The 24024-nt window shown below is 44.7% G+C and overlaps 1 protein-coding gene across 1 annotated transcript in view; it reads left to right on the forward strand.

Annotated features, from left to right (window-relative positions):
* The window catches only part of LOC121269256 (integrin beta-3-like), a 103393-nt gene extending 79421 nt beyond the window's left edge, over positions 1–23972 (forward strand). The window contains exons 13-15 of the mRNA XM_041173816.1: positions 5822–5941; positions 17542–17708; positions 18639–23972. Of these exons, the coding sequence (XP_041029750.1) occupies positions 5822–5941; positions 17542–17708; positions 18639–18710 (359 nt within the window). The 3' untranslated portion in view covers positions 18711–23972. The remainder of the gene's footprint in view (positions 1–5821; positions 5942–17541; positions 17709–18638) is intronic.
* The last annotated feature ends 52 nt before the right edge of the window (positions 23973–24024 follow it).

Consider the following 24024-nt stretch of genomic DNA (forward strand, 5'->3'; position numbering starts at 1 on the left):
TCCCCCACCCCACTCCATCTACAGCAGGGTAGAAACTCCCCAATATTGGATATTGGACCAAATTGAGTAATATTGATCGACTGCTCGTTATATGCAGCTGCTGATACTCTGTTTCATTTTTGTCGATACAATGAAATACCTGGGGCTGTGTATAACAGTGGCCAATCCTATGCCACACAATTTGCACTTGTGCCTGAGACGAATTTCTACACCACTGTTACCCAATAACTCTTTCCCTGGGCACACAGTGTCACCTGGCTGAATCCTGAGTCAGTGCTAGATTGTAGGTGACTGACTTCCTGGTGAAGGGCATCTTGTCTACTTTTAGTAAAAGAAACAGAAAATAGTGGAAATACTCAGCAGCACCTGTGGAGAGAGGAAAAGGCGTTGATGTTTCAGGTCAATAGCCTTTAGTCCGAGCTGGGAAAAGTTAGAAATGTAATATAGGTTTTAAGTAGTTGACAAGGTGAGGGTGGAAAAAAATAAAAGAGTGCCTGTGACAGGGCAGGAGACAGTATCACAAAAGAGTTGGTAGAAATAGCCGAACAGACTAATGGAACAAGTAAAGAAACAAAAGATAGGTCCAGAGGAGGTATGAATGGCAGAATAATGAACATCTGCTGTCCAAAAGCAAAAACAAGAAAAACAAGATTGACACATGCAAAAAAAAGGAAACAAAATGCTGTGGCCAGAGATTAAGTCCTAAAGTTGTTGAACTCACTGTTGGAAGGCTGCAAAATGCCTAATCAAAAGATGAGGTGCTATTCCTCAAGCTTATATTGATTATCATTGGAACACTGCAACGGGCCAAGGACAGAGATGTCAGCATGAGAGCAAGTTAGAGAATTAAAATGACAGACCATGAGAAGCTTGCTTGCGGACTAAACAGAGGTGTTCTACAAAGCGATTACCCAATCTGTGTTTGGTCTCCCCAGTGAAGAGGAGACCACATTGTGAGCAGCAAATACAGTATACTGAATTGAAAGAAGTACAGGTAACTTGCTGCTTCACCTGGAAGGAGTGTTTGGGGCCTTGGATGATGAGGAGATAAAAGAAAAGGTGTTACATCTCCTGCACTTGCACAGGAAAGTGTTGTGAGAAGGGAAGGGGTGTTTGGAGGTGACTGAGGAGTGGACCAGGGTATCACAGAGGGAACGTTCCCTTCAGAATGCTGACAGGGAGGGGAGGGAAAGATGTGTTTGGGGGTGGCATCATGCTGGAGCTGGCAGAAATAGTGGAGGATAATCTGTTGAATAGAGGCTGGTAAGGTGGCAGGTAAGGACAAGGGTAATCCAGTCATGGTTCTGTGAGGGAGGGGAACGAGTGAGAGCAGAAGTGCAGGAAAATGGTGAGACGTGGTAGAGGGCCCTGTCGACCACAGTTGGGTGGGGAGCCCTCGGTTGAGGAAAAAGAAAGACACGGTGGTAGGAGGTGGCAGTGAAACTATTGGAAAAATTTCTGAGGGACAGGATTAATCTCTGCTTGGAGAGGCAGGGATTAATCAGGGATAGTCAGCATGGCTTTGTCAGGGAGAGATCATGTCTAACAAATTTGATTGAATTTTTCGAGGAGGTGACTAGGTGTGTAGATGAGGGTAGTGCAGTTGGTGTAGTCTACATGGACTTCAGTAAGGCTTTTGACAAGGTTGCACATGGTAGACAGGTCAAGCAGGTAAGAGCCCATGGGATCCAGGGCAATTTGGCAAATTGGATCCAAAATCGGCTTAGTGGCCGGAGGCAGAGGGTGATGGTCGAAGGTTGTATTTGCGATTGGAAGTCTGTGACGAGTGGCGTACCGCACGGATTGGTGCTGGGACCCTTGCTGTTTGTAGTGTACATTAATGATTTAGGTGTGAATATAGGAGGTATGATCAGTAAGTTCGCAGATGACATGAAAATTAGTGGTGTGGTAAATAGTGAGGAGGAAAGCCTTAGATTACAGGACGATATAGACGGGCTGGTAAGATGGGTAGAGCAGTGACAAATGGAATTTAATCCTGAGAAATGTGAGATGATGCATTTCTGGAAGACTAACATGGTAAGGGTATTCAAAATAAATGGTAGGACCCTAGGAAGTACAGAGGATCAGAGGGACCTTGGTGTACATGTCCATAGATCCCTGAAGGCAGCAGCACAGGTAGATAAGGTGGTTAAGAAGGCATATGGGATACTTGCCTTTTATTAGCCAAGGCATAGAATATAAGAGCAGGGAGGTTATGATGGAGCTGTATAAAATGCTAGTTAGGTCACAGCTGGAGTACTGTGTGCAGTTCTGGTCACCACACTATAGGAAGGATGTGATTGCACTGGAGAGGATGCAGAGGAGATTCACCACGATGTTACCTGGGTTGGAGCGTTTCAGCTATGAAGAGAGACTGGATAGGCTAGGGTTGTTTTCCTTACAGCAGAGAAGGCACTGACTCTCTAAGTCAGGGATCCTGATAGAGGCATACAAAATTATGAGGGGAATAGATAGGGTAGATAGGAAGAAACTTTTCCCCTTGATGGAGGTGTTAATAACCAGGGAGCATAGATTTAAGGTAAGAGGCAGGAATTTTAGAGGGGCTTTGAGGAAATTTTTTTTTCACCCAGAGGGTGCTTGGAATCTGGAACACACTGCCTGAGGGGGTGGTGGAGGCAGGAACCCTCACAGCATTTAAGAAGTATTCAGATGAGCACTTGAAACACCATAGCATACAGGGCTACAGGCCCAGTGCTCGAAAATGGGATTAGAATAGATAGGTGCTTTATGGCCAGCACAGACACGATGGGCCGAAGGGCCTGTTTCTGTGCTGTATAACTCTATGACTCTATGATATATTGGAAATGCCAGAATGGATATGATGAAGACAGAGAAACTGGGGGAATGGAATGGAATCCTCCCAGGATGCAAGTTATGAGCAAGTGTAGTCTGCCTTCAGTGCTGCCTCTTGCCAGCTGAGGCACAATGAGGTGTATGGTGAACACAAACTGCTCCAGTTCACCCGCACCCCCCACTCCCAACCATACGTCCCCTACTCTCTTAGCTCCAAGCTCTGAGTCCAAACTTTCACAATTCATCAAATTCGTCGCTTTGAAGGAGATTTTAAAAAATCACTCCAGGTTAGTTTATCAATGAAACAGAGTGTGAGAACTCACTTCAGCAGCTAACACCTCACATCCTGTAGAAGCTAAGTTAGTGCAAGTTGTTTAAATTAGATGGGATGAGTTCATCAGAGACAAGTAGTTCTGGTTTTGAAAGACATGTTTGTGCGTGTGTGTGTGTATACAGTATATTCATCAGCTTTCTTTCATGCTAGTCCCAGGATATCAACCTGAACAATACAATTAATTCCCTGTACACCCTAACATGGGAAATAACTTCAAACTATACTGAGCCCTTCAACACTAACAGAGGGAGTCGGTGCTGCTGTTTGATCCATAAGAGAGTACTGACAACCAGACTGTCAAAGTCTTCCAAATGGGACAATTCCATCTGTAAATTAACACTAGACCAACAGGCTTGTGCATGTTGAGATTTGTCAGCTAGAAGCTGGGCTACACTGCTCATCAGGGCCTAACACTGGCTTTCTCAACACGGCAGGCAGCTTCCAACTCCGGGGCTGGGGAGGGGAGGGAGAAGAAAGAGACTTTATACTGTCTTGGAGGCTATGTCCCTCTCTACCCTTTCTTTTAGCATCTTCTCTGACTGCTGCAGTGCTCTTCTGAAGAGGCTAGAATTCATGCCAATGCCCACTGCCCCTCAACAGTTTAACCAACGCTTGGGGTGGTAAATATCCATTCCAGGAGTTTGGGTACATGACACCATGGGGGACTTGATCCTGTCAGACCAGGCACCCTCGCAGTGAACAATCTGCTTCCCCACCCCTTCCCCCCATCCCTCTAAGTCAGGGATCCTGAGGCCAATTGTAGCACCTCAGTTGGAGTTAGCTAACTGTTGTGGATCAATAAATACTGCTGGATATTCAGAGGATGCCATAATTGGTCTCAGTGTCTCTGGGTCCAAGGTTCCCACTTACAAATTCTTAACTAATGACTCCTGCTGCCAAGTGTGAAATAAGAGAGAGGCTGAGATTTGGCTTTGATTTGGCATCTCCCTCACCCCAGGCTGCAATATCTTCTCACCATTTAGGCCCACCGCTGAGAAATGGCAGCATGGGTGAACTAACTGAGCTTTTGCTTTGTGAAACCGAAGCTTTGAGTGAGTTAGTACCTGAGCAGAGAAGGGGAGATACTGAGGAAATAAAACAACTGACCTCCAAGAAGGCAGAGAAATTATTTGTTATTGAAAATATGCTCTAGAAATATCCCACATGGGAAAGCTCCTGGCACACAGGCAGCTTCACACTTGGGTCTTGCACACTCACCATCAGGAAGTAACCTTGGTAACCAACCCATAACCCAGAGTGACCATCCCAACCAGACCCCACCCATCCACTCTACTCTCTACCAATTAATGATCTGGTGTAACCGGGACTGCTCCCAGTCAAATTAAAAATACTTTTAGTGCTCTGTACACTACATTCAATGAAAGCAGTACTTTATATTCAATGGGCAGAGCCTCCTGGCCCTGCCAGCGGCAGGAAGCTTGGCAGGCAGGGCAGCTTAATTTGGAGTGAGGCCAAAAATCAGTTTCCAGATGGTGAGATGAATTTCAGGAATTAAGTTCTTGGGACTTTAAAGGCGGGTCGAGATTTCCGACGAACAATGCTGGGAAGCTCTTTTGCATGCATTAGTATGTCATGCACGCTCATTAAAAGGTCACCTCACCAGAATTAAGTTCCCACTTCAACTTAAGTCCCCCACCAGCGAGAAATTAGAACGTTCACTTCTACGACTACACGTAAGTGGTGTGCACCCGGCGAGCTTGACTCCTTCCATGACTAACAGTGAGTTGCCCCCTGCATTGTCCTCTTTGGGGAGTGTCTGTAAATGCCAGCCTATGCTTGAGACTGGGTGGTGGCAGTGCCATTACATTGGGGATGACCGAGGAGGGGTTAGCGGAGAAGGGTGGAACATGGGCCCGGCAAAGGCGAAAGGGATAGTTCAGGCTGCCTGGGTGCCCTTTAAATATGGTGCATGGACCTTTGATCCCATGAGATAATGGTGGGAATGACGACTTCCTGCCTGCCCTACCACGAGAATTGGCAAACTCCTCACGGGCACATATTTAATTAGCTGACCAGTGCAAGATCGTCATCATGCCCCCCTGCCCCAGCAGAAATCACTCCCACTTTCACACCCGCCACCAAACTTAAACTCCAGAACACAAGATTCCGGCCAATGAGTACAACGCACTACATTCAAAAGATGCAAAACATTACATTCACTGGGTGCTATACATTATATTCAATAGGTACATTACTTCACATTAACTAGATACAAACATTATATCCATGGGTTCAGTACATTATGTTCAATGATTACAGTGCAGCCTGTAAATGATTATGGCACATGTTATTGTATAAACGCCTGATATACTTGCATCAATTCCTCTCCGTTACTTTCATTGCATTTATTTTACTTTGTTTAATGCCTCGGTTTAAAAAGTGAAGTGAAGAATTTGATACAAATGTTAAGTACTAATTTGATAACTGTGCTTAAAGTCTAGTCAAGCTTTTAGTGGTGAGTGATAACACATACAGCTCACATGACAGATTGCGGGCATTGTTACTTAGGGATCGATTCTGGGAATCGAATGAGCATTGTGGTGTGCTGGTGCAGTGGCCAATGAGGAATTGGCGGCCAAGTTTTGGTTGTGTCTCCATTTAATGCAGAATTGCATAGTTTGATTCATATCCTGCCTCTCTCTTTCTCTGTAGACACAGAAGCTAAAGATGGTGTCATCTGTACCTATAAAGACGAGAATGGCTGTGTGGTTCAGTTCCGTTATCATGAAGAGTCAAATGGAAAATCCGTTCTGTCAGTTATTGAAGAACCAGGTTTGACTAACAGTTATTCCTTATGCTGAATTGATCCCTCTGTTCTATGTGTTGATTTAATTGCAGTTTCTCAGTTTTGCTGGTAATAAATACAAACGGAGAGTATTGTAGAAACATAACCTTACAGCAGAGAAGGTTAAGGAGAGTAATATCGCACTATATAAGTGCCAGACAATGATCATCTCCAACAAGAGAGAATCTAACTATCATGTTGTTGTAATGATATAAAGGTACCATAAGGGATTGTGTAAACACTTTGTGGGTTCATTTATTTAGACTAGGCACATGAGAATGTTTATACAAAGGTAGAAAGCTTGAAGCCATCAGCAGCAGAACTGCGTGCGCTGTGTACTCTGCTCACAGGCAAAAGTGAAACTAAGCCTGGATCGCATGATAGCTTCCCTCCTAGTTTTGTCATGTTGCTATCCCTCAAAAGCACATTACAACATCCCCCTTTCTTTATAAAGATACTTACCCCCCTTCCAAAGAAGTATAACTATTTACAATACATGTTCATGTTTGGTTACTAATACATGTGTGTAGGACTGATGAATTTGAGTCTCTAAAGCATAAAAGTAATCAGCTGATACGCCCTGATCTCCTCATAATCTTGTTTTGGAGGTGTATTTAATAACTCTGTGATCTGTGGGATTGTCATTCTTGGATGTTGGTTCCTGGTTGCATCTGGGATATTATCCTTGATGCAGTAGGACTGTACAGTGGTTGAGGAGCTGGAATGGATCTGATTTGTCCTTGGTTACACCTCACTGTTGCGCCTTTGTGTATAATGACTTCATAGAACCTAGGTTCTGGTCAAATCCTTCACCTCAGCTGGTCACCACATACCTTCTGTGGGATCTTGGATGTGAACTTGTCCCAACTATAAATTTGTCAATTCTGTACCCGCATTTTTATCATGCACATTGATCATCTACTCTTGTAGTTTTAAAAGTTGCTGTCTAATTTCTGAGAGAATAGAATGGGTAAGAGTAGGTAAGTTGGTATGAGTCCTGCCACTTAAAGGTGTCATTCTCGAACTTAACCACAATATGTAAACCTTGCTTGTTCTGTCTACATTTGAGAATTAGGGATTTCATTGGGTGAATCATTCTTTCAGATAGGCCATATGGTCTAGGGTAATGAGGACAGGAAGTAGTGTGATCGATATTCCACTTCTCTCTCATATCCTGAAATGGCTTACCAATAAATTGTGAACTGTTATCTATAATGATCTCTCTAGGCACACCACATAAACTGAAAGCAGCACTTAGAGTGTGCACAACAGTTGTGCTTGACGTATTGTGCAATTGGCAAAAAATGGGATACTTGGTAAAGTATTCGATGATAACAATGAAGTCAGTGCCATGGACATGAAAGAGGTTGGATGTAATTTGGGATCAAGGAGGGTAGGAACTTCATGTGGAATCAATGGTACTTTGTACTGACTTGGCATGTGCTTTTGACATGCCTTGCACTTCTTGACGATGACTTCAATACCTGACCAACAGACGGTCTCCCTTGTGAGTCTTCTCGTCTTATCTTTGCCTATGTGTGAGTGATGAAGTTGTTGAAGAATATCATTTCACAAAGATTCCAGTATGATGACATGCCTGCCTTTAAAAATGACTCCCTGGGAGATTCCTAGCTTGTCCCAGTAAGGCCAGAATGGTCTCATGTGCTCATGGAGATGCTGAATTGAATCAGGCCACCTGTCCATATCAATTAAGTCAACTTGTAGATCCAAGGATACATCTTCTGTGGGTGTACTGGGTTTTTCACTGGGTTAGGCAATCTTCTAAGTGTATCTGATGTGACAATCAAGTTACCTGGTTTGCACCTAATCTCAGTCATAACCGTGATTCCTTATCAAGAGACATTGCAATCTTGGCCATGTACTGGTCAATGGTTTTCGCCAAATCATCTCCAGTAGCTTGTGGCTAGTCTCTGCCAGAAATATTTTGCCAAATAAATAGGAATGAAATGAGTGATTCCAAATACTAAAGATAATGTCTTGTGCTCGATGTTGGAGTACCTGGATTGTGTTACAGACCGATATTTTGAAGCAAATGCAATCGGTTTGTCTTTTTGTAGTATGCCTGCTCCCAGACCTTTCTGTGAAGCATCCATCTCCAGTGTAGTTGTATCCCTGGGATTGTAAAATTGCAATGTGAACTTGAAAGAGATCCTGGATAACAGCCCAAAAGGCAGTCATTGAAAACAGTATCATCCGAATGGGGTACAGAAATGTAGTAGGCTCTTGGGATTTCTCCGTGAGGTGTACTGACCAGTAACCAAGCTTGGCATCAAGATTCGAGAAGAATTTTACATCTGCAAATCTTGAATTTAACTCTCCTAATGTGGGTATTTTGTAAGGACAATGTTTCAAAGCTGTGTTTAAATGTCATGGGTTGAGACAAACTCTCAATGATCCATCCTTCTTTATGAGATGATTGAACCGCTTCAAGTGGTGTGCTCTTGTACTCTTCTAATGATTCCATCTTTCTCCAGTTTGTCTAGTTTGATTTTTAATTTGTCTTATAAGTGGACGTTGCACTTAACGTGGTGGTTCAATTGACGGACTTGCATTCTTCTGCAAGTGTAATATTGCAGCTCCCTTGAAACTGCCAATTTTGTCAAAACATACTGGATATTTCAATGTTAGATTATGAACTCAGGTGACAGGAGTAGTTTCTGAGGTTGATCTGCCAAATGAGGCCTGACCAGTTCCAAGGATTGTGACTAGTACGAGGCCACGACATGCCAACAGATCTGCAATTGCTGGGCCTTTAACCTCCGTGATGTAGAACACCTGTGACACCCTGGAACTCCAAGACTATGGAATCTGCACATGGAAGTAGTGAACACTGAAGGTTGCAAAGCAGTAGGTTTCATCATGGCCTTCCATGTCTGTGGATACATGTCTTCTAGAATTTGCAGGGGTGGTATGTTGGCACTGCCCCAATATCAATCTTGGCCAATAATGAATAGTTATCAACCTTCTTAGGGCAGATAATTCGAATCTTGGGAAAGGCTTTGGGCAGTGACATGGTATCTATGTTTTCCAAGCAATTGACGGTGTGGAACGTGTTCACTGCTCTTCGTCTTGTGCACATCATCATCATTTTCTGGTTTGTCAATCACCTCATGAACATGTTTCCGATGGGATACCGGATGGTTATTCTTATTGCTTGAAGGTAACCGTTGTGTAGAGTCTGTTTGGATTAGTGCACAGCTCTTTGTAGCTGCACCAGCCTTTGTTCTAGGGCACTGCCACTGCCAATGGCCCTTTCTGCCACATGCCTTGCAGTATTAGTTAAAAGCCAGATATTTCCTTGGTGCATGCAGAAGACCACACCTTCCACTTGTCTTGCTAGGTTTGGGTGTTCTAGTGAGTGTCAATAATTGGGGTTGGACTTAGGATCTGTAAGCTTCGTTGACCTGCGAGGATCACTTCGTATTTGTGTCCATCCTTGAGTGGGTCTCCCATTCTATATATTTTGGGCTTGTCTAGCAGAATTTCTGGAATGCTTCCATAGGAGTGGATGCAATCACCAACTCAACAACTCTGCTAGCTCTGTGTTTGAAAAATCACAGTACTTACCCTTTTGTCTGATGAAATGTCTATGGATTCTGTAGGCTGTTGTCGAAATGACGAACTGTAGTCGTTGAATACATAAGTTTAACTTGATTCTGAACCGGTCTTTCACTACAGCCCATAGCTTTTGGGGATTCTTTAGTAGTTTTTCTGTTAATCGTCATGTGTTCAGCCCATATAGACCTTCATTCCCAATTGCTAGGTGATTTTTTTATGACTTGCTTGTCTGTTTCAGATACACCTGAATCAAGAAACCATAGCTCTGTATGGTGTCTAAACATTCTGAATTTAGATAGTTGCATCCCAATGCAGACTGGGGAATCTTGTGGACATTCTGAAAATATCCCTTTGACCTTCTTTCTCCTATAGCACCTGGGATGAGTGTCGCTGTAGCCGCCTTTGCACACTTTTCTGAAGCTCTGCCTGTTATCATCGTTACCTTCTCTGGCCCAATTTTATGATGATTTTGTTTGGGGGTTTTTTGTTTGACTCACTCACTACCAATCCAGCCCACACCTTGGTTACTCATCTTTCCCAACAGAATTACCCTGGTGCTGGTCCTCTTGACGTGCTGACCCACTCACCATGAGGGATCTGTCTGTTTACCAGATCTATCTCCGGTGCTCTGTCTTCAAAGTTTTTCTTTGCAGTCAGCGCGCTGCATTCTCAACATTCTCTGATGCTTCAAATTTGTTGCAGTCTGACCAAAACGTCAAGGGTCGTCTCACGCTGTGTAACACGATCTAAAGCTGTTCACAGTGTCACACCTGTACATAATCTTCCTGCAAGGCTGTTTGTCCACCGCTAAACACCATGTTATGCTGTTATAATAATATAAATATAATAATGAATGAAATAATCATTCATAAACGATTGTGTAAACATGTTGTAGGTTCATTTATTTCGACTAGGCACATGAGAACATTTATACAAGGCAGAAAGCTTGAAGACATCAGCAGCAGAGCTGTGTGGGTGTGTGTTCTGCTCACAGAGTAAAGTGAAACTAAAACCAGATCACATGACACACCTCCCTTTTAACAAAGCCATGCTGCTATCCCTTACAGGCATTTTAAAACACCAACTATCTCCCCTTGACAGTCAATGGCATTACCAGTGCAGAATCCCCCAATATCAACAGCCTGTGGGTTACCATTGACCAGAAACTGAACTAGACCAGCCATATAAATACTGCAAGAGCGGGTTAAAGGCTGGGAATTCTCACTTCCTGACTCCCCAAAGCTTGTCCACCATCTACAAAGCACAAGTCAGAGTGTGATGGTATACTCTCACTTGCCTGGATGAGTGTGATTCTAACAACACTCAGGAAACTCGACACAATCCAGGACAAAACAGTCCACTTGATCATTACCCCATCCACTATCTTAAATATTCACTCCCTCCACCACTGACACACAGTGGCAGCAGTGTGTACTACCAACAAGATACACTGCACCAACTCACCAAGCCTCCTTCGACAGCACCTTCCAAACCCACGATCTCCACCACCTAGAAGGACAAGGGCAGCAGATGCATGGGAACACCATCACCCTTAAGTTCCCCTCCAAGCCACTCACCATCCTGACTTGAAACTGTGTCGCCATTCCTTCACTGTCATTTGATCAAGACTCTGGAACTCCCTCCCTAACATCATTGTGGGTGTACCTACACCACATGGAACTGCAGCGGTTCAAGAAGCAACTCACCACCACCTTCTCAAGGGCAGTTAAGGATGGGCAATAAATATTGCCCTTGTTAGTAATGCTCACATCCCATGAACAAATAAAAAAACAAATATAAAAAAGACGTGCTCAAAATTATGAGGGATTTCAATAGAATATAATTTCCATTGGGTGGAGGGTCAGTAAACAGAGAAACATAGGTTCAAGGTAATTGGCAAAAGGACCAGAAGTGACATGAGGAGTAAATTTATTTTTAGTGAATTATGATAGTCTGAAATACCTGAAAGGGTGACGGAAGCAGATTCAATCAAAGCCTTCAAATGGAAATTGGATAAAAGTCTGAATGAGGGAAAATTGCCAAGATTTATGAGGAATGAGACCAACTGCATTGCTTATCAAAAGAGCCAGTGCACACTAAATGGACTGAAAGGCCTCCTGTGCTGTACTATCCTATGATTCTATAATTAAATGCTGAAGGAATGAGACTCCATAGTTATAAAATTACATTTTCAATGCCAGAGATGTTGTTTGGCAGTAATTAAGATGTATCGCGGTGTTAAAAATTTACTGGCTTCTAAATGCACCAGCCCTAACTTTCTCCTGGCCTGTTTGGAGCATAAGTATTGCAAATAGATGCATTTACATGGATTTCAATACCGGCAAGATACAGGTGGAGCACAAGCTGTGGAGGAGGAGCTAGGGAAATCGGACAGCAAATTTTAGATTTTCATTTAACTGATCATGCCCAATTTACTCAATGATAACAACACAAGACAGGCCAATGAAAGTCAGTTAGCTCATCCCAGGCCAATTCATTTATTTGTTTTAAGAACAACAGGAAATGATTTCTTGTGACTCTCAGGAGAGGAGGAGGAGAGACAGCAAAGTTATTGGCAAGATAAAGTCAGAGGGTCAGCCCTCTCACTGGTTGGGAACCTTGAGAAATGGGACAAATTGGCAGTCAGGTTTTACGTGGGAAACTACAAGACCCGGGCCTCGGGCCTGGAGTTGGAAGCAATGATGCAGAAGGTTACTTTCCAACTTGGTGCCCGGGTGTGAAACTGGCACTGCAGATCAGCAGTGAAATTAACAGGAATGAAAGCCAGGCAGTTTCATTGCCAGGCTTCAAGTTCAAGGTCTACCCTGTCATTTTGCCCATCAATCAAGCAGAATAACGTGGAAGTCGGAGGCCAGAATGTGAGAGACAGAGGGGAAATGTTGTGGTGTTCTGGAGAAACACTGCTCACTGGCCTTTCTAACACACAAAGTGGCCTCCTACTTAGACATCGCTCAGGTAAATCACCAGCCTGAAATGCCCTTAAGGAATCTGACCTGGTAGAGGTAGCATTCGACTGCTGGACTCCTGGTTAATAAACCCAGACTCTAATCTCAGTCTGATTTTTATTTACTCCCAGATCCTTCTGAAGGGGGTTGAAGTTTGAGTCAAAAGCTTGTGGGTTCAACTCTCACGTCTGGAACTTTGAGTGTTACAACAAAGCTGTTACTCTACTGCAGTGCTGAGGGAGTGCTGCACTGTCAGAGATGCCATCTTTTAGATGGGATGCTTAACCAAGGTGATGTAAGCCCTTCTGGCTGGGCATAAAAGATCCCATGATTTCAAAGTTGAGCAGGGGCTCTCTCCCCAAAGGCCTGCTCAATATTTATTTCTCAACTAACATCACTGAAACTGTTTATCTGGTCATTTATGTCAATGCTGTTGTGAGATCTTGCTGTGCGCAAATTGGGTGTCATATTTCCTGCATTTCAACATTTCAAAAATTAAATGCATTGGGAAAAAAACTTACAGCACAGTAGGAGGGCCATTCAGCCCATCTTGCATGTGTTGGCTCTTTGAAAGAGGAGTCATCTTTCATCTGACAATCTTGCTTTTTGCCCGTAACTTTGTAATTTTCTCATCCTCAAGTACCTGCCCAACTCCCTTTCAAAATTATTTATAGGATCAGTTTCCATCACCTTTTCAGGTCGAGTGTTCCATATCCCAAAAACTCACTGAGAGGAAAAGTTCCCCTCATCTGCCCTCGAGATGTTTTGCCAATGATTTTGAATCTATGTCTTCTAGATCTTGACCCATTTGCAGAAGGAATAGTTTCTCTCAATTTACTTTCTCAAAACCTCTCATCATCTTCAAAGCTCTGTTAGGTTATAACTAGTTGTTTATTGGTACAGAAAGTGAGTTTTGCTGAAACAAGAGACACTTTTGTCAAAGCTTTTCATCTTGCACTCATCAGGACAGGGAGTCATCAAGACTAAAAACATTGACAAAAAAATCTCTTCTTTCAGGGATACGCATTTCTTAACCTTCTTTTGTTCCAGAAAGAACAGTCTTACCTTTCAAACTTCTCCTCATGATGGAGGTCCCTCCCTGGTAAGACCCTGGTAAATCTCCTCCGGACCCTTCTAAGGCCTTTACATCTATTCTGAAATGTGGTGTCCAAAATTACTCATGTTGCAAGGTGGACTTTGTTGTGGGGGGTGGGGGGGGGGGGTGTGTTTTGGTGGCTGGGCGGGGAGGAACAAGGGAGTGGGGCAATATCTTGGGGGCAAAGATGTGCCCAATGTCCACAAGTTGAAAAGTACAGTTAAGCAGTTGCTTAAAAAAACGGCCTACCCACTCCCACCTTATTATGGCGAGGGCAGCATAATATTCGGGTCAACTGGCTTGATAACAAAGATAAAAACAAAAAAACTGCGGATGCTGGAAATCCAAAACAAAAACAGAATTACCTGGAAAAACTCAGCAGGTCTGGCAGCATCGGCGGAGAAGAAAAGAGTTGACGTTTCGAGTCCTCATGACCCTTCGACAGAACTTGAGTTCGAGTCCAGGAAAGAGCTGAAATATAAGCTGGTTTAAGGTGTGTGTGTGGGGGGCGGAGAGATAGAGAGACAGAGAGGTGGAGGGGGTTGGTGTGGTTGTAGCGACAAACAAGCAGTGATAGAAGCAGAATATCAAAAGATGTCAACAACAATAGTACAATAGAACACATAGGTGTTAAAGATAAAGTTGGTGATATTATCTAAACGAATGTGCTAATTAAGAATGGATGGTAGGGCACTCAAGGTATAGCTCTAGTGGGTTTTTTTTTATTTTATATAATGGAAATAGGTGGGAAAAGGAAAATCTTTATAATTTATTGGGAAAAAAAAAAGAGAAGGGGGAAACAGAAAGGGGGTGGGGATGGGGGAGGGGACTCACGACCTAAAGTTGTTGAATTCAATATTCAGTCCGGAAGGCTGTAAAGTCCCTAGTCGGAAGATGAGGTGTTGTTCCTCCAGTTTGCGTTGGGCTTCACTGGAACAATGCAGCAAGCCAAGGACAGACATGTGGGCAAGAGAGCAGGGTGGAGTGTTAAAATGGCAAGCGACAGGGAGGTTTGGGTCATTCTTGCGGACAGACCGCAGGTGTTCTGCAAAGCGGTCGCCCAGTTTACGTTTGGTCTCTCCAATGTAGAGGAGACCACATTGGGAGCAACATGTCCTCCTTCTTCCTTAACCGAGGTTTTCCACCCACGGTCGTTGACAGGGCCCTCAACCGTGTCCGGCCCATCTCCCGCGCATCCGCCCTCACTCCTTCTCCTCCCTCCCAGAAACATGATAGGGTCCCCCTTGTCCTCACTTATCACCCCACCAGCCTCCGCATTCAAAGGATCATCCTCCGCCATTTCCGCCAACTCCAGCATGATGCCACTACCAAACACATCTTCCCTTCACCCCCCTTATCGGCATTCCGTAGGGATCGCTCCCTCCGGGACACCCTGGTCCACTCCTCCATCACCCCCTACTCCTCAACCCCCTCCTATGGCACAACCCCTTGCCCACGCAAAAGATGCAACACCTGCCCCTTCACTTCCTCTCTCCTCACCGTCCAAGGACCCAAACACTCCTTTCAAGTGAAGCAGCATTTCACTTGCATTTCCCCCAACTTAGTCTACTGCATTCGTTGCTCCCAATGTGGTCTCCTCTACATTGGAGAGACCAAACGTAAACTGGGCGACCGCTTTGCAGAACACCTGCGGTCTGTCCGCAAGAATGACCCAAACCTCCCTGTCGCTTGCCATTTTAACACTCCACCCTGCTCTCTTGCCCACATGTCTGTCCTTGGCTTGCTGCATTGTTCCAGTGAAGCCCAACGCAAACTGGAGGAACAACACCTCATCTTCCGACTAGGGACTTTACAGCCTTCCGGACTGAATATTGAATTCAACAACTTTAGGTCGTGAGTCCCCTCCCCCATCCCCACCCCCTTTCTGTTTCCCCCTTCTCTTTTTTTTTTTCCCAATAAATTATAAAGATTTTCCTTTTCCCACCTATTTCCATTATATAAAATAAAAAAAAAAACCCACTAGAGCTATACCTTGAGTGCCCTACCATCCATTCTTAATTAGCACATTCGTTTAGATAATATCACCAACTTTATCTTTAACACCTATGTGTTCTATTGTACTATTGTTGTTGACATCTTTTGATATTCTGCTTCTATCACTGCTTGTTTGTCGCTACAACCACACCAACCCCCTCCACCTCTCTGTCTCTCTATCTCTCCGCCCCCCACACACACACCTTAAACCAGCTTATATTTCAGCTCTTTCCTGGACTCGAACTCAAGTTCTGTCGAAGGGTCATGAGGACTCGAAACGTCAACTCTTTTCTTCTCCGCCGATGCTGCCAGACCTGCTGAGTTTTTCCAGGTAATTCTGTTTTTGTTTTGGCTTGATAACAAGTTCAATTGCTCATTAATTATTTATTTAAAAATGACAGGTGGGCTACTGTTGTGGTCACTTTGACAAACGGACCACAGGAGACTCAGGTATAGGTCACAATCATTTATTCGAGCAATTGCAAGGGGAGAACCATCTCAATGCAGCTTGAGCACTCTGCTAAATTACAAATGTTCAACATATTTATACGTTATTGGTTACGTACAAGAACAGTTTCCAGATTCCGGTCTCGTCAACATACAGGTTTACATTAAACAGACATCTCTGGTAACAGGAACATGCATCGTATGTCCCTATTTTTCACCCAGGCAGAGACCTTCCCTCCTATCTAAGCTGGGACCATCTGTTCTTCCCCTATCTGTTGAAGAGCACACTTAATCTCAGTTGTTATTGCCAATGCTCTGACTGCAGTCCAGCTCCCAAGGCCTTTCTGTTGTTTGCAGGCCCTAAGGCTGTGCAAGGTTCATCTGGTAACCTTTAGCTGCCAATGTGCTTGGTAGCCCTGGTCTGGAGATCTTAAGTCATTCATTCCTTTTCAATAAATTCTCCCTTACCATAAATTCTTACTTCCTTCCTTCCCCCTAACACTACCGATTTCAGTGCGTGCCCACCTACTGTATTATGGGGACCTGGAGGATCAGGAGTGGGCAGGAAGGCAGCGGGCTAGCCACCTGTCATATTTTACATGCCCCCTGCCAAAAACATACCCAGCAGGTCTGGGAGTAGGGGCATAAAACCCAGCCCCAAATGTTCTTAACCACCTCATCACCTTGCCCGGCCGCCTTTAATGATTTGTGAAGATGGATATCAAGGTCTCATCTACACTTCCAACAAGTTTGATCATCCATCTCCTCCCCACTTTCTGAGGCTCTTTAAAAGACCATGAACAATGTCACAGCTTTCCCTCTATTCCTTAACTCAAGATTCAGGCTTAAAACCAGCTCATAAGACCTTTCTATTTAGAAATATATCAAGATCCTTAATACTGGCACATCCTGTCTCTTCTTCCATCTCTATCATTCATGAATACTTGGTAACCAGGAATACTAAGATCCATTCCTGGCTCTGTTTAAACCACGTCTCTATTAATGTATAAAAAAGGTTCATGAGGACTCGAAATGTCAACTGTACTCTTCTCCGCTGATGCTGCCAGACCTGCTGAGTTTTTCCAGGTATTTCTGTTTCTGTTTTTGTCTCTATTAATGCAATCAGTTTATAATCCCATGTAGTAATTTGCACCTTCAGCTCACCAACCATATTCATTACTCTCTGGACATTGACGTGCATGCAATTTAATACATCTTGTGTCACTTTTTCTAATTTCCTTAATGCCTGCAGTATTTTTGCAAGCGGGGGGGGGGGGGGGGGGGGGGGGGGGGGGGGGGGGGGGGAATAGGGAATATTTCTAATTTCACTGCTGCTTTTATCCCTAATTTCTGATCTCATTGCTCTTCCTTTCTGCTATTTGCAGCCTCCCCTCATCTTGCCTTTCATAGAACTCTGAACAGTGAGGTGGAAAGTACCAACCACACCCTGAGGTCGAGAAAGGTGCTATATAAATGCAAGTTCTTTCCTTTTCTCCCCCCGCAGAATGCCAACCACCTCCGAACATCCTTCTCATTATCCTGTGTTTGATGGGTGCCATCCTGCTTTGTGGCCTGGTGGCACTGCTGATTTGGAAGCTGCTGGTTACAGTCCATGACAAGCGAGAGTTTGCAAAGTTTGAGGCAGAGCGAGCCAAGGCAAAGTGGGAAACGGTAAGGAAGAGTTTGCATTTGCTGACCATGACAGAGTTTGGGGAGTGCACCCACTGAACAAAAAAACCTGTGACAGAAAGTACCAAAAAGCTCAACTCAAAGACATCCTTCCCTTGTGCGTCAATCGTTATAGAAACTCCAGAGCCTCATGTTCAAGACAGAGATTGGTAGATTTCTAGATATTAAAGCCATCAAGGGGTATGGGGATAGTGCAGGAAAATGGTCTTAGGGTAGAAGATCAGCCAAGATCGAGCTGGATAATGGAGCGGGCTTGAGGGACCGAATGGCCTACGGCTGCTCCTATGTTCCTGTACATTTCAAGGAATAGTTTGACACAAGTGCCTGTGATCGACTGCTGTGAGGTAGTGCACTGAGCTATACTGCTGGCTCTGCCTTGCTAATAGAAAGCTGAGTTCTGTGATTGCATTCAGGAAAGGCACACTGACCCTTAAGATGGTCAAAGTTAAACTTATTTTATCTAGGTGGCAATACATTCCATATATCTAAAAACATGCTCACAGTTAGAAAGAATAGACAGTGAGAATGAAAGAAGAAATGATTAATTTGCATCTATATTGCATCTTTCATGATCTCAGGACATCACAATCAATGAAGTGCTTTTGTTGAAATGTTGACACTTCTGTAACATATTAAATGCAGCAGCCAACATTTCCAAAGTTCATGTCGAGCCAGTTTCAGTTACATTGCTATCAGTGCCAGCTGATGCCGACCTCAGATGCTGTCCCGCTAACTTTGATAAAACTGAAACCAAACTGAGCTTGATTTGGCTTTATAGCAAGTCCTGACACCATTTCACTGCAATTGTCCCCCTCAGATACACTCAACACCTGCAGCAAGACAGGATTAGATATTCTGTAAGTGTGGTTGGTGATGTAGCTTCACCATGTTTACAATTATGTCTCATTTCAGGACAATAACCCGCTGTACCAAGGACCAACATCAACCTTTACAAATTTCACCTACACTGGCAACACGGACTGAGGGGAGCATCAGCGGGAGAGGGTTACACAAACGACAGCATTGGAGAGCTTTAACTGGGCTACACGGGGCACAAAACCAAGGCGCTTGGGGTTTTATTTCTCAATGAGACAGCATTCCTTTCACTGGCCTGTGTCGAGCTGCACACAGCCGCAACTTCAGTCTGTAAAACCTACCTTCCCTCAACACTGGATCGTTTAACCTAGAAACTGCACTGAGCCACAGTGAGGTGGTGTTGGTATATTTCACCAGTAGGTGTTTGAACCTGCATTGTAACCAGTGCCTCAGGCACTTACCTGCTGGTCTGTCTGTGAGGATTTGTGATATCTGAACGGTGTCTCTGATAATCCCAATGGATGAATGCACTGTAGTATGCATCCTTTTATGAAGGGCTTTGATAAACCTAATGAAGAGAAGTAGTTTTTTTTCTGGCAAGTAGGTCAATAACTAGAGGACAGAGAAATAAGGTGATTGACAAAAGAGCCAGAGGGGAGACTAGGAAGGTTATTTTTACCCAGCAAGTTATTATGATTCGAAATGCACTCCCTTAAAGACTAGTGGAAGCAGATTCAACGGAACTTTCAAAAGGGATTGAAGGGGAAATTCTGCAGAAAAGGTGCAAATGATTGGGTCACTCTTCCAAAGATGGGCTGAGTAGCCTCCTTCTGTGCTGTATGTTCTTAGCACAGGCTGCCTGATTTGAATGCTGCTGCGTGTTATTTGTCGATCTGAGTTGGAGTGTCACAATTGAGCCTCAGTGTTCCTGGGTTTAGGGAGAAAGGGGAAAAAGTGCTCCTGACTATAATCCCATTGCTCCTGCTGGAAGCAGGCGTGAGCATTCAATTGGGTGAGGGCAGGATTGAGTATCAGTAGCCTTTCAGCGTGTTTAGACACGTGAGGGAGGACACAGAGGGTTGGCAGCTATAGGAAAGGAAGGGAGAAAGTAGTGGAACCAGTTTCTCATCCCCAGACACCAGAATCTCGAGGAACTTTAACCAGTCAGATTGAACATATCCTACAGATGATGCTATGTAACTGCATATTTGGCCATTATGGGTACCTGTATTTCACACCAGCTCAAACAAATGCCTTACTCCTGTTTCCCAAAGACCAGAGATTGTCTGGATCCCCCCAGAAACGTGGCCCTGCGACCCCCTGAAACATGCTCGGCTTATCCACCAACTGTTAGCCCCCGAGGTTCAGAAGCCGATAAGGCTGAGCCAGGTAGGCTGCAAGGCGCTGGCTTGAATGGGTTCACTGGGCTCGGACTAGCAGCTCTGCAGTCAGTGTCACTCACCCATCGCTCCCCCACCCCATGGCCCAATGAGAGTGGGAGGGGGGAGTGGGAAAATCAGCCAGGATTCCCACTCTGGCTTTACATCCCAGAAACTCCTGCACTCAAAAAATCCAACCATGTTGCTACAGAAACAGCAAGGGACTGAAGCCAGAACGAAATATGAACAAGTTCTACATCCACTAGAAGTTTTATAATTCGTTCCTTTTATAGACTGTTGTTTAAAATGCCATTAAATCCTCGTGTTTTATGTACATATCTCTCTTCATCGGTGAAGGAATACTATTGGTTCATTTTATTGGCTTTTATCTATCTGCACACACTGAACATTGTTAGGGAGTTACTCGCCTGTCTCACTGTCAGCACAATAACTGATTCCATTCTGATTATCAGTCCCTACGTAGGAGCCACGGTCTGACAATCCCTTCTAGAATTTAACAACTCTCTGCAGAAAGAACTACCTCCCAACAACTAACCTATAACGTCATGTTATGTTTACATAGTCCATTTGTCAGTGGAGTAAGTGGACAAAATAGACACTGAGCCAAAGATGGAGAAGTTTGGGGTGGGGGGATGGTGGGTGAGGAGGTGAACCATAGTTTAGTCAAAGAGATGGCTGAAGGAGGAGAGGCCAAGGGAGGGAGTTCTAGAACCTGGGGCCCGAATGCAGTTCGGCAATGTGGTCAGTTGAGGGGGTGTGATCTATGCCTATCTAACTTATATTTTTGTCCCCTTCAACTGAAACAATTCACTCATCCATTTGCCACAGCTGTTTGTGAGATTCGTTAGGCCTGTGCTTTAAACGGGGTAAATTCATCTGCAGAAATGATGGCCGGGATTTCCCCGGCTCATTGGAGAATGGGAAAGTGGCTGTGAAGATTTGTCAGGGAGGAGGTCTAATGTGTCCCTGAAGCCAGGGGATATTCCCAGTGGCAGGAACGGCAGTAACTCAGGTGCCTGCTGACCAGTGGCAGGTGGTCTATTGATGGCATTTTTAACCAGGCCACCAGCATTTTACCAGTGTTAGAACAGCTCCCGCCGCATGGGGAGACTGCCAGCTACATCAAGGTGACCTCCTAGCAACTCCCTAGAGGGGGCTGGGGAGGACGTGCTTCTTTTCCAGACTATCCATGGAGATGCCCTCCTAGTGGTAATCCTCCGCGGCCACCGACTCCGACAGTGGGGCTATCCCTCCAGTTGCCGGATCTGTCTGCCCCATCACCAAACATTTTAACAATGCCTTCGAGGAGGAGTGGCACCTCCTTCCTTCTGCCCGCAGCCTGAGCAGTGACTGCCTTTATCAGTGGCGCTGCCGACTCTCCAACTGGGCCAAAAGTTCTGAGAAACAGGCAGCATCGTTGGTTAGCCGGTGATCCCAGGGATGGGATTGGCCGCCGCCAGCAAAATGGCCGCTGCAGTGACCGCCCAATGTGGACTCGGGATGCACATTGGGTCTCAACATCAGGAATCAGTGTGTGGCGGTAAGATCCCAGCCAATATTTCAGTGAGGAACTGGCTCCCCTAAGAAGATAGTGGAAGGAGGTTGACTCATTCCCAATGCAGATTGGCCAGAATTCTTTCAGAAAATGTGGCGCGGTCTGTGAATAATTAGAGACATGAGTAAGTGTAACACATTGAGGACCTAGCGTTCTTAAATCCACCCCCCCATCACTGGTGACATTTCTTGCCTCATGTCTGGCTCTGTTGTAGACTCATTGATAGATTTTAATTGCGAGGATTGTTCAAGAACTCCATCAGCTTTAATCATGCAGCTACCAGGATGGTAGAAGATGGATGGGCTTTGGTCTTTTTCTGTCTCGCAATTCCTAGGTCACTGTATTTACCGAAAGCATCCTAATCCCCTGTCTGTAAAGCTTCCTGTTTCTGAGGGTATAAGGGGCCAGAAAAATCAGTCTTTATTTTTAGCACTTTGTGGAGATATCTTCTTGGAAATATATTTTGAAAGACAGTCAGGCCAGCTGTTGCATCAGCGTCCATTTGGCTGCATCTTAGAAGGGGAGGAGGGATCTTTGGTCAATGAGCCTGTAGTGGTGAGACAGGAATTAGAGACACAGGAAGGTTTCATGTTTCTACAGGTAAACATAGGTTGAACAAGTCCATCTGTTCAGAGAAGACACGTTCTCATGGACACATGCCACTTACTGCATTGTGACTGAAAATTGGAAGCAATTACCCAAGCTGAAGTGTAGCAACTGCCTAAATTTAACTACAGTTGTTTCATGTTGAAAGTCTAACAGAACATTGCAGGAGGATATGGTTAGTAAACAGGAAGTGCACCCAGTAGCTGGTGATTCAGAATGTGAATGATGCCCCACCCAGTCACTCAGCTTTCCTGAAGTTACAGGCAGTGTTTGGTGGGTGTGTGACCTGTCTGTGATTTCCTAGCAAGTTAATACCATGTCAAAAGTAGGAAGTGAAAGCCAGTGGACCATCCCTGGACAGAAGGCAGGATTAATATGGAGTGAAAGCACACAAAGACAGCCCAGCTGAGTTTACACATCTAGGGCCTCAGTTGAGATGCTACTTGGCCTCAGGGGTGAGGGGGGGATGGTGCTGGTAACTCAGGCAGGATCCGTGGTGCTGGTCATTGGCACTGGGAGGTGTGTGCTGGTCATGGTCATGGGGTGAAGGCAGGGTCGGCCTGTGGTATGGAGCCCTGCCCTGTCAGATGGCCTGTGAACGCTCACTGTATGAGCTGGCACGGAAAGAATCTGGCGCCTCTGAAACTGAATTCTTTGTCAAGAAGTGCCCGTGGGACACAAAGGAAAGAATGTACATTTATATAGCATCTTCCCTCACCTCAGGATGTCCCAAAACGTTTACCAGCCAATGAAGTACTTTTGAAGTGTAGTCATTATAATGTAGGAAATGGGGCAGCCAATTTGCACACAGCAAGACCCCACAAAGAACAATGTGACATTGACCCAGATAATCTGTTGTTGTGATGTTGATTGAGGGATAAGTATTGATCAGGACACTGGGTAGAACTTCTCTGCTCTTTGTCAAAATGTGCCATGGAATCTTTAATGTCATCCTGAGGGGGGAAGACATCTCTGGCTAATGTTGCAGAAGGAAGAAGAGGGAGGGAGAATAAGGGAGAAATATAAACTCTCAGTGATCACAGGCACTTGCTGAGTAGGAGAGATTCCCAATTCATAACTGCCTTTGTGTGGACTGGCGACACCTATTGATCAATTTTGGGTACTGCAGGAGAGTTTCTTTCAAAATTCTAGTCTCTCTTTGAGCAATAGCCCTTAACATATTTGTGGCAAATATTTTACTTAACACGAATCCAGGCTAAGAAATAACATCAGTGCTTTAGATTTTTACACATTTGTAAACATCAGTAAGCCAGGATATTGTGTGTATTCTGGCATCTAGTGTGAATATCAATTACTCCCAGGTGAGTTTGAACAGAGTAACATGCTCTCTCTCTCTCTCTCTCTCAACACTGCTCCAGAACGTACACTCTTAACCCTACATAAGTGTGGGCCATACAGCACCAGTGTGACAGAAGCCATGACTGAGTGACAGTTCGAGGTGGATTCCAGACAGGGCCAGGGGTACCCAGGGTTCGATTGTTTCTGGTCAGAATCCATTAATTCACATGGGACATGATCATGTGACGAAATCTCCATCCAGAGTTAACAACCCCATTGATAGAGCAGAGGGTTATCGAGGTCATTTATTATGGTCATTATATAAACATTAGAACAAAATGGGTTAAAAGCACAATTAGAAACAGTCTGGAGAGTCCTGTTGGCAGGGCTAGACTGGGGAATCGGGGATAGGGATCAGTTTACTACCTGTTCCAATTCTCCAATCAGCCACATCACACCACTCTCTCCCCACTTACACCCCCACACTATCCCCCCTTCCCCACATCACCTTGCCCCCCTCTTCCCCCAAATGTTCTCCCTCCCCTCTACCCCACACCCCCTCCCCAACACCACCCCCTCCCCTCCACATTATGCACCCTCTCCCCCATCACACACACCTCCC

The sequence above is a fragment of the Carcharodon carcharias genome, chromosome 23 (assembly GCF_017639515.1).
Source record: "Carcharodon carcharias isolate sCarCar2 chromosome 23, sCarCar2.pri, whole genome shotgun sequence".
Lineage (NCBI taxonomy): Eukaryota > Metazoa > Chordata > Chondrichthyes > Lamniformes > Lamnidae > Carcharodon > Carcharodon carcharias.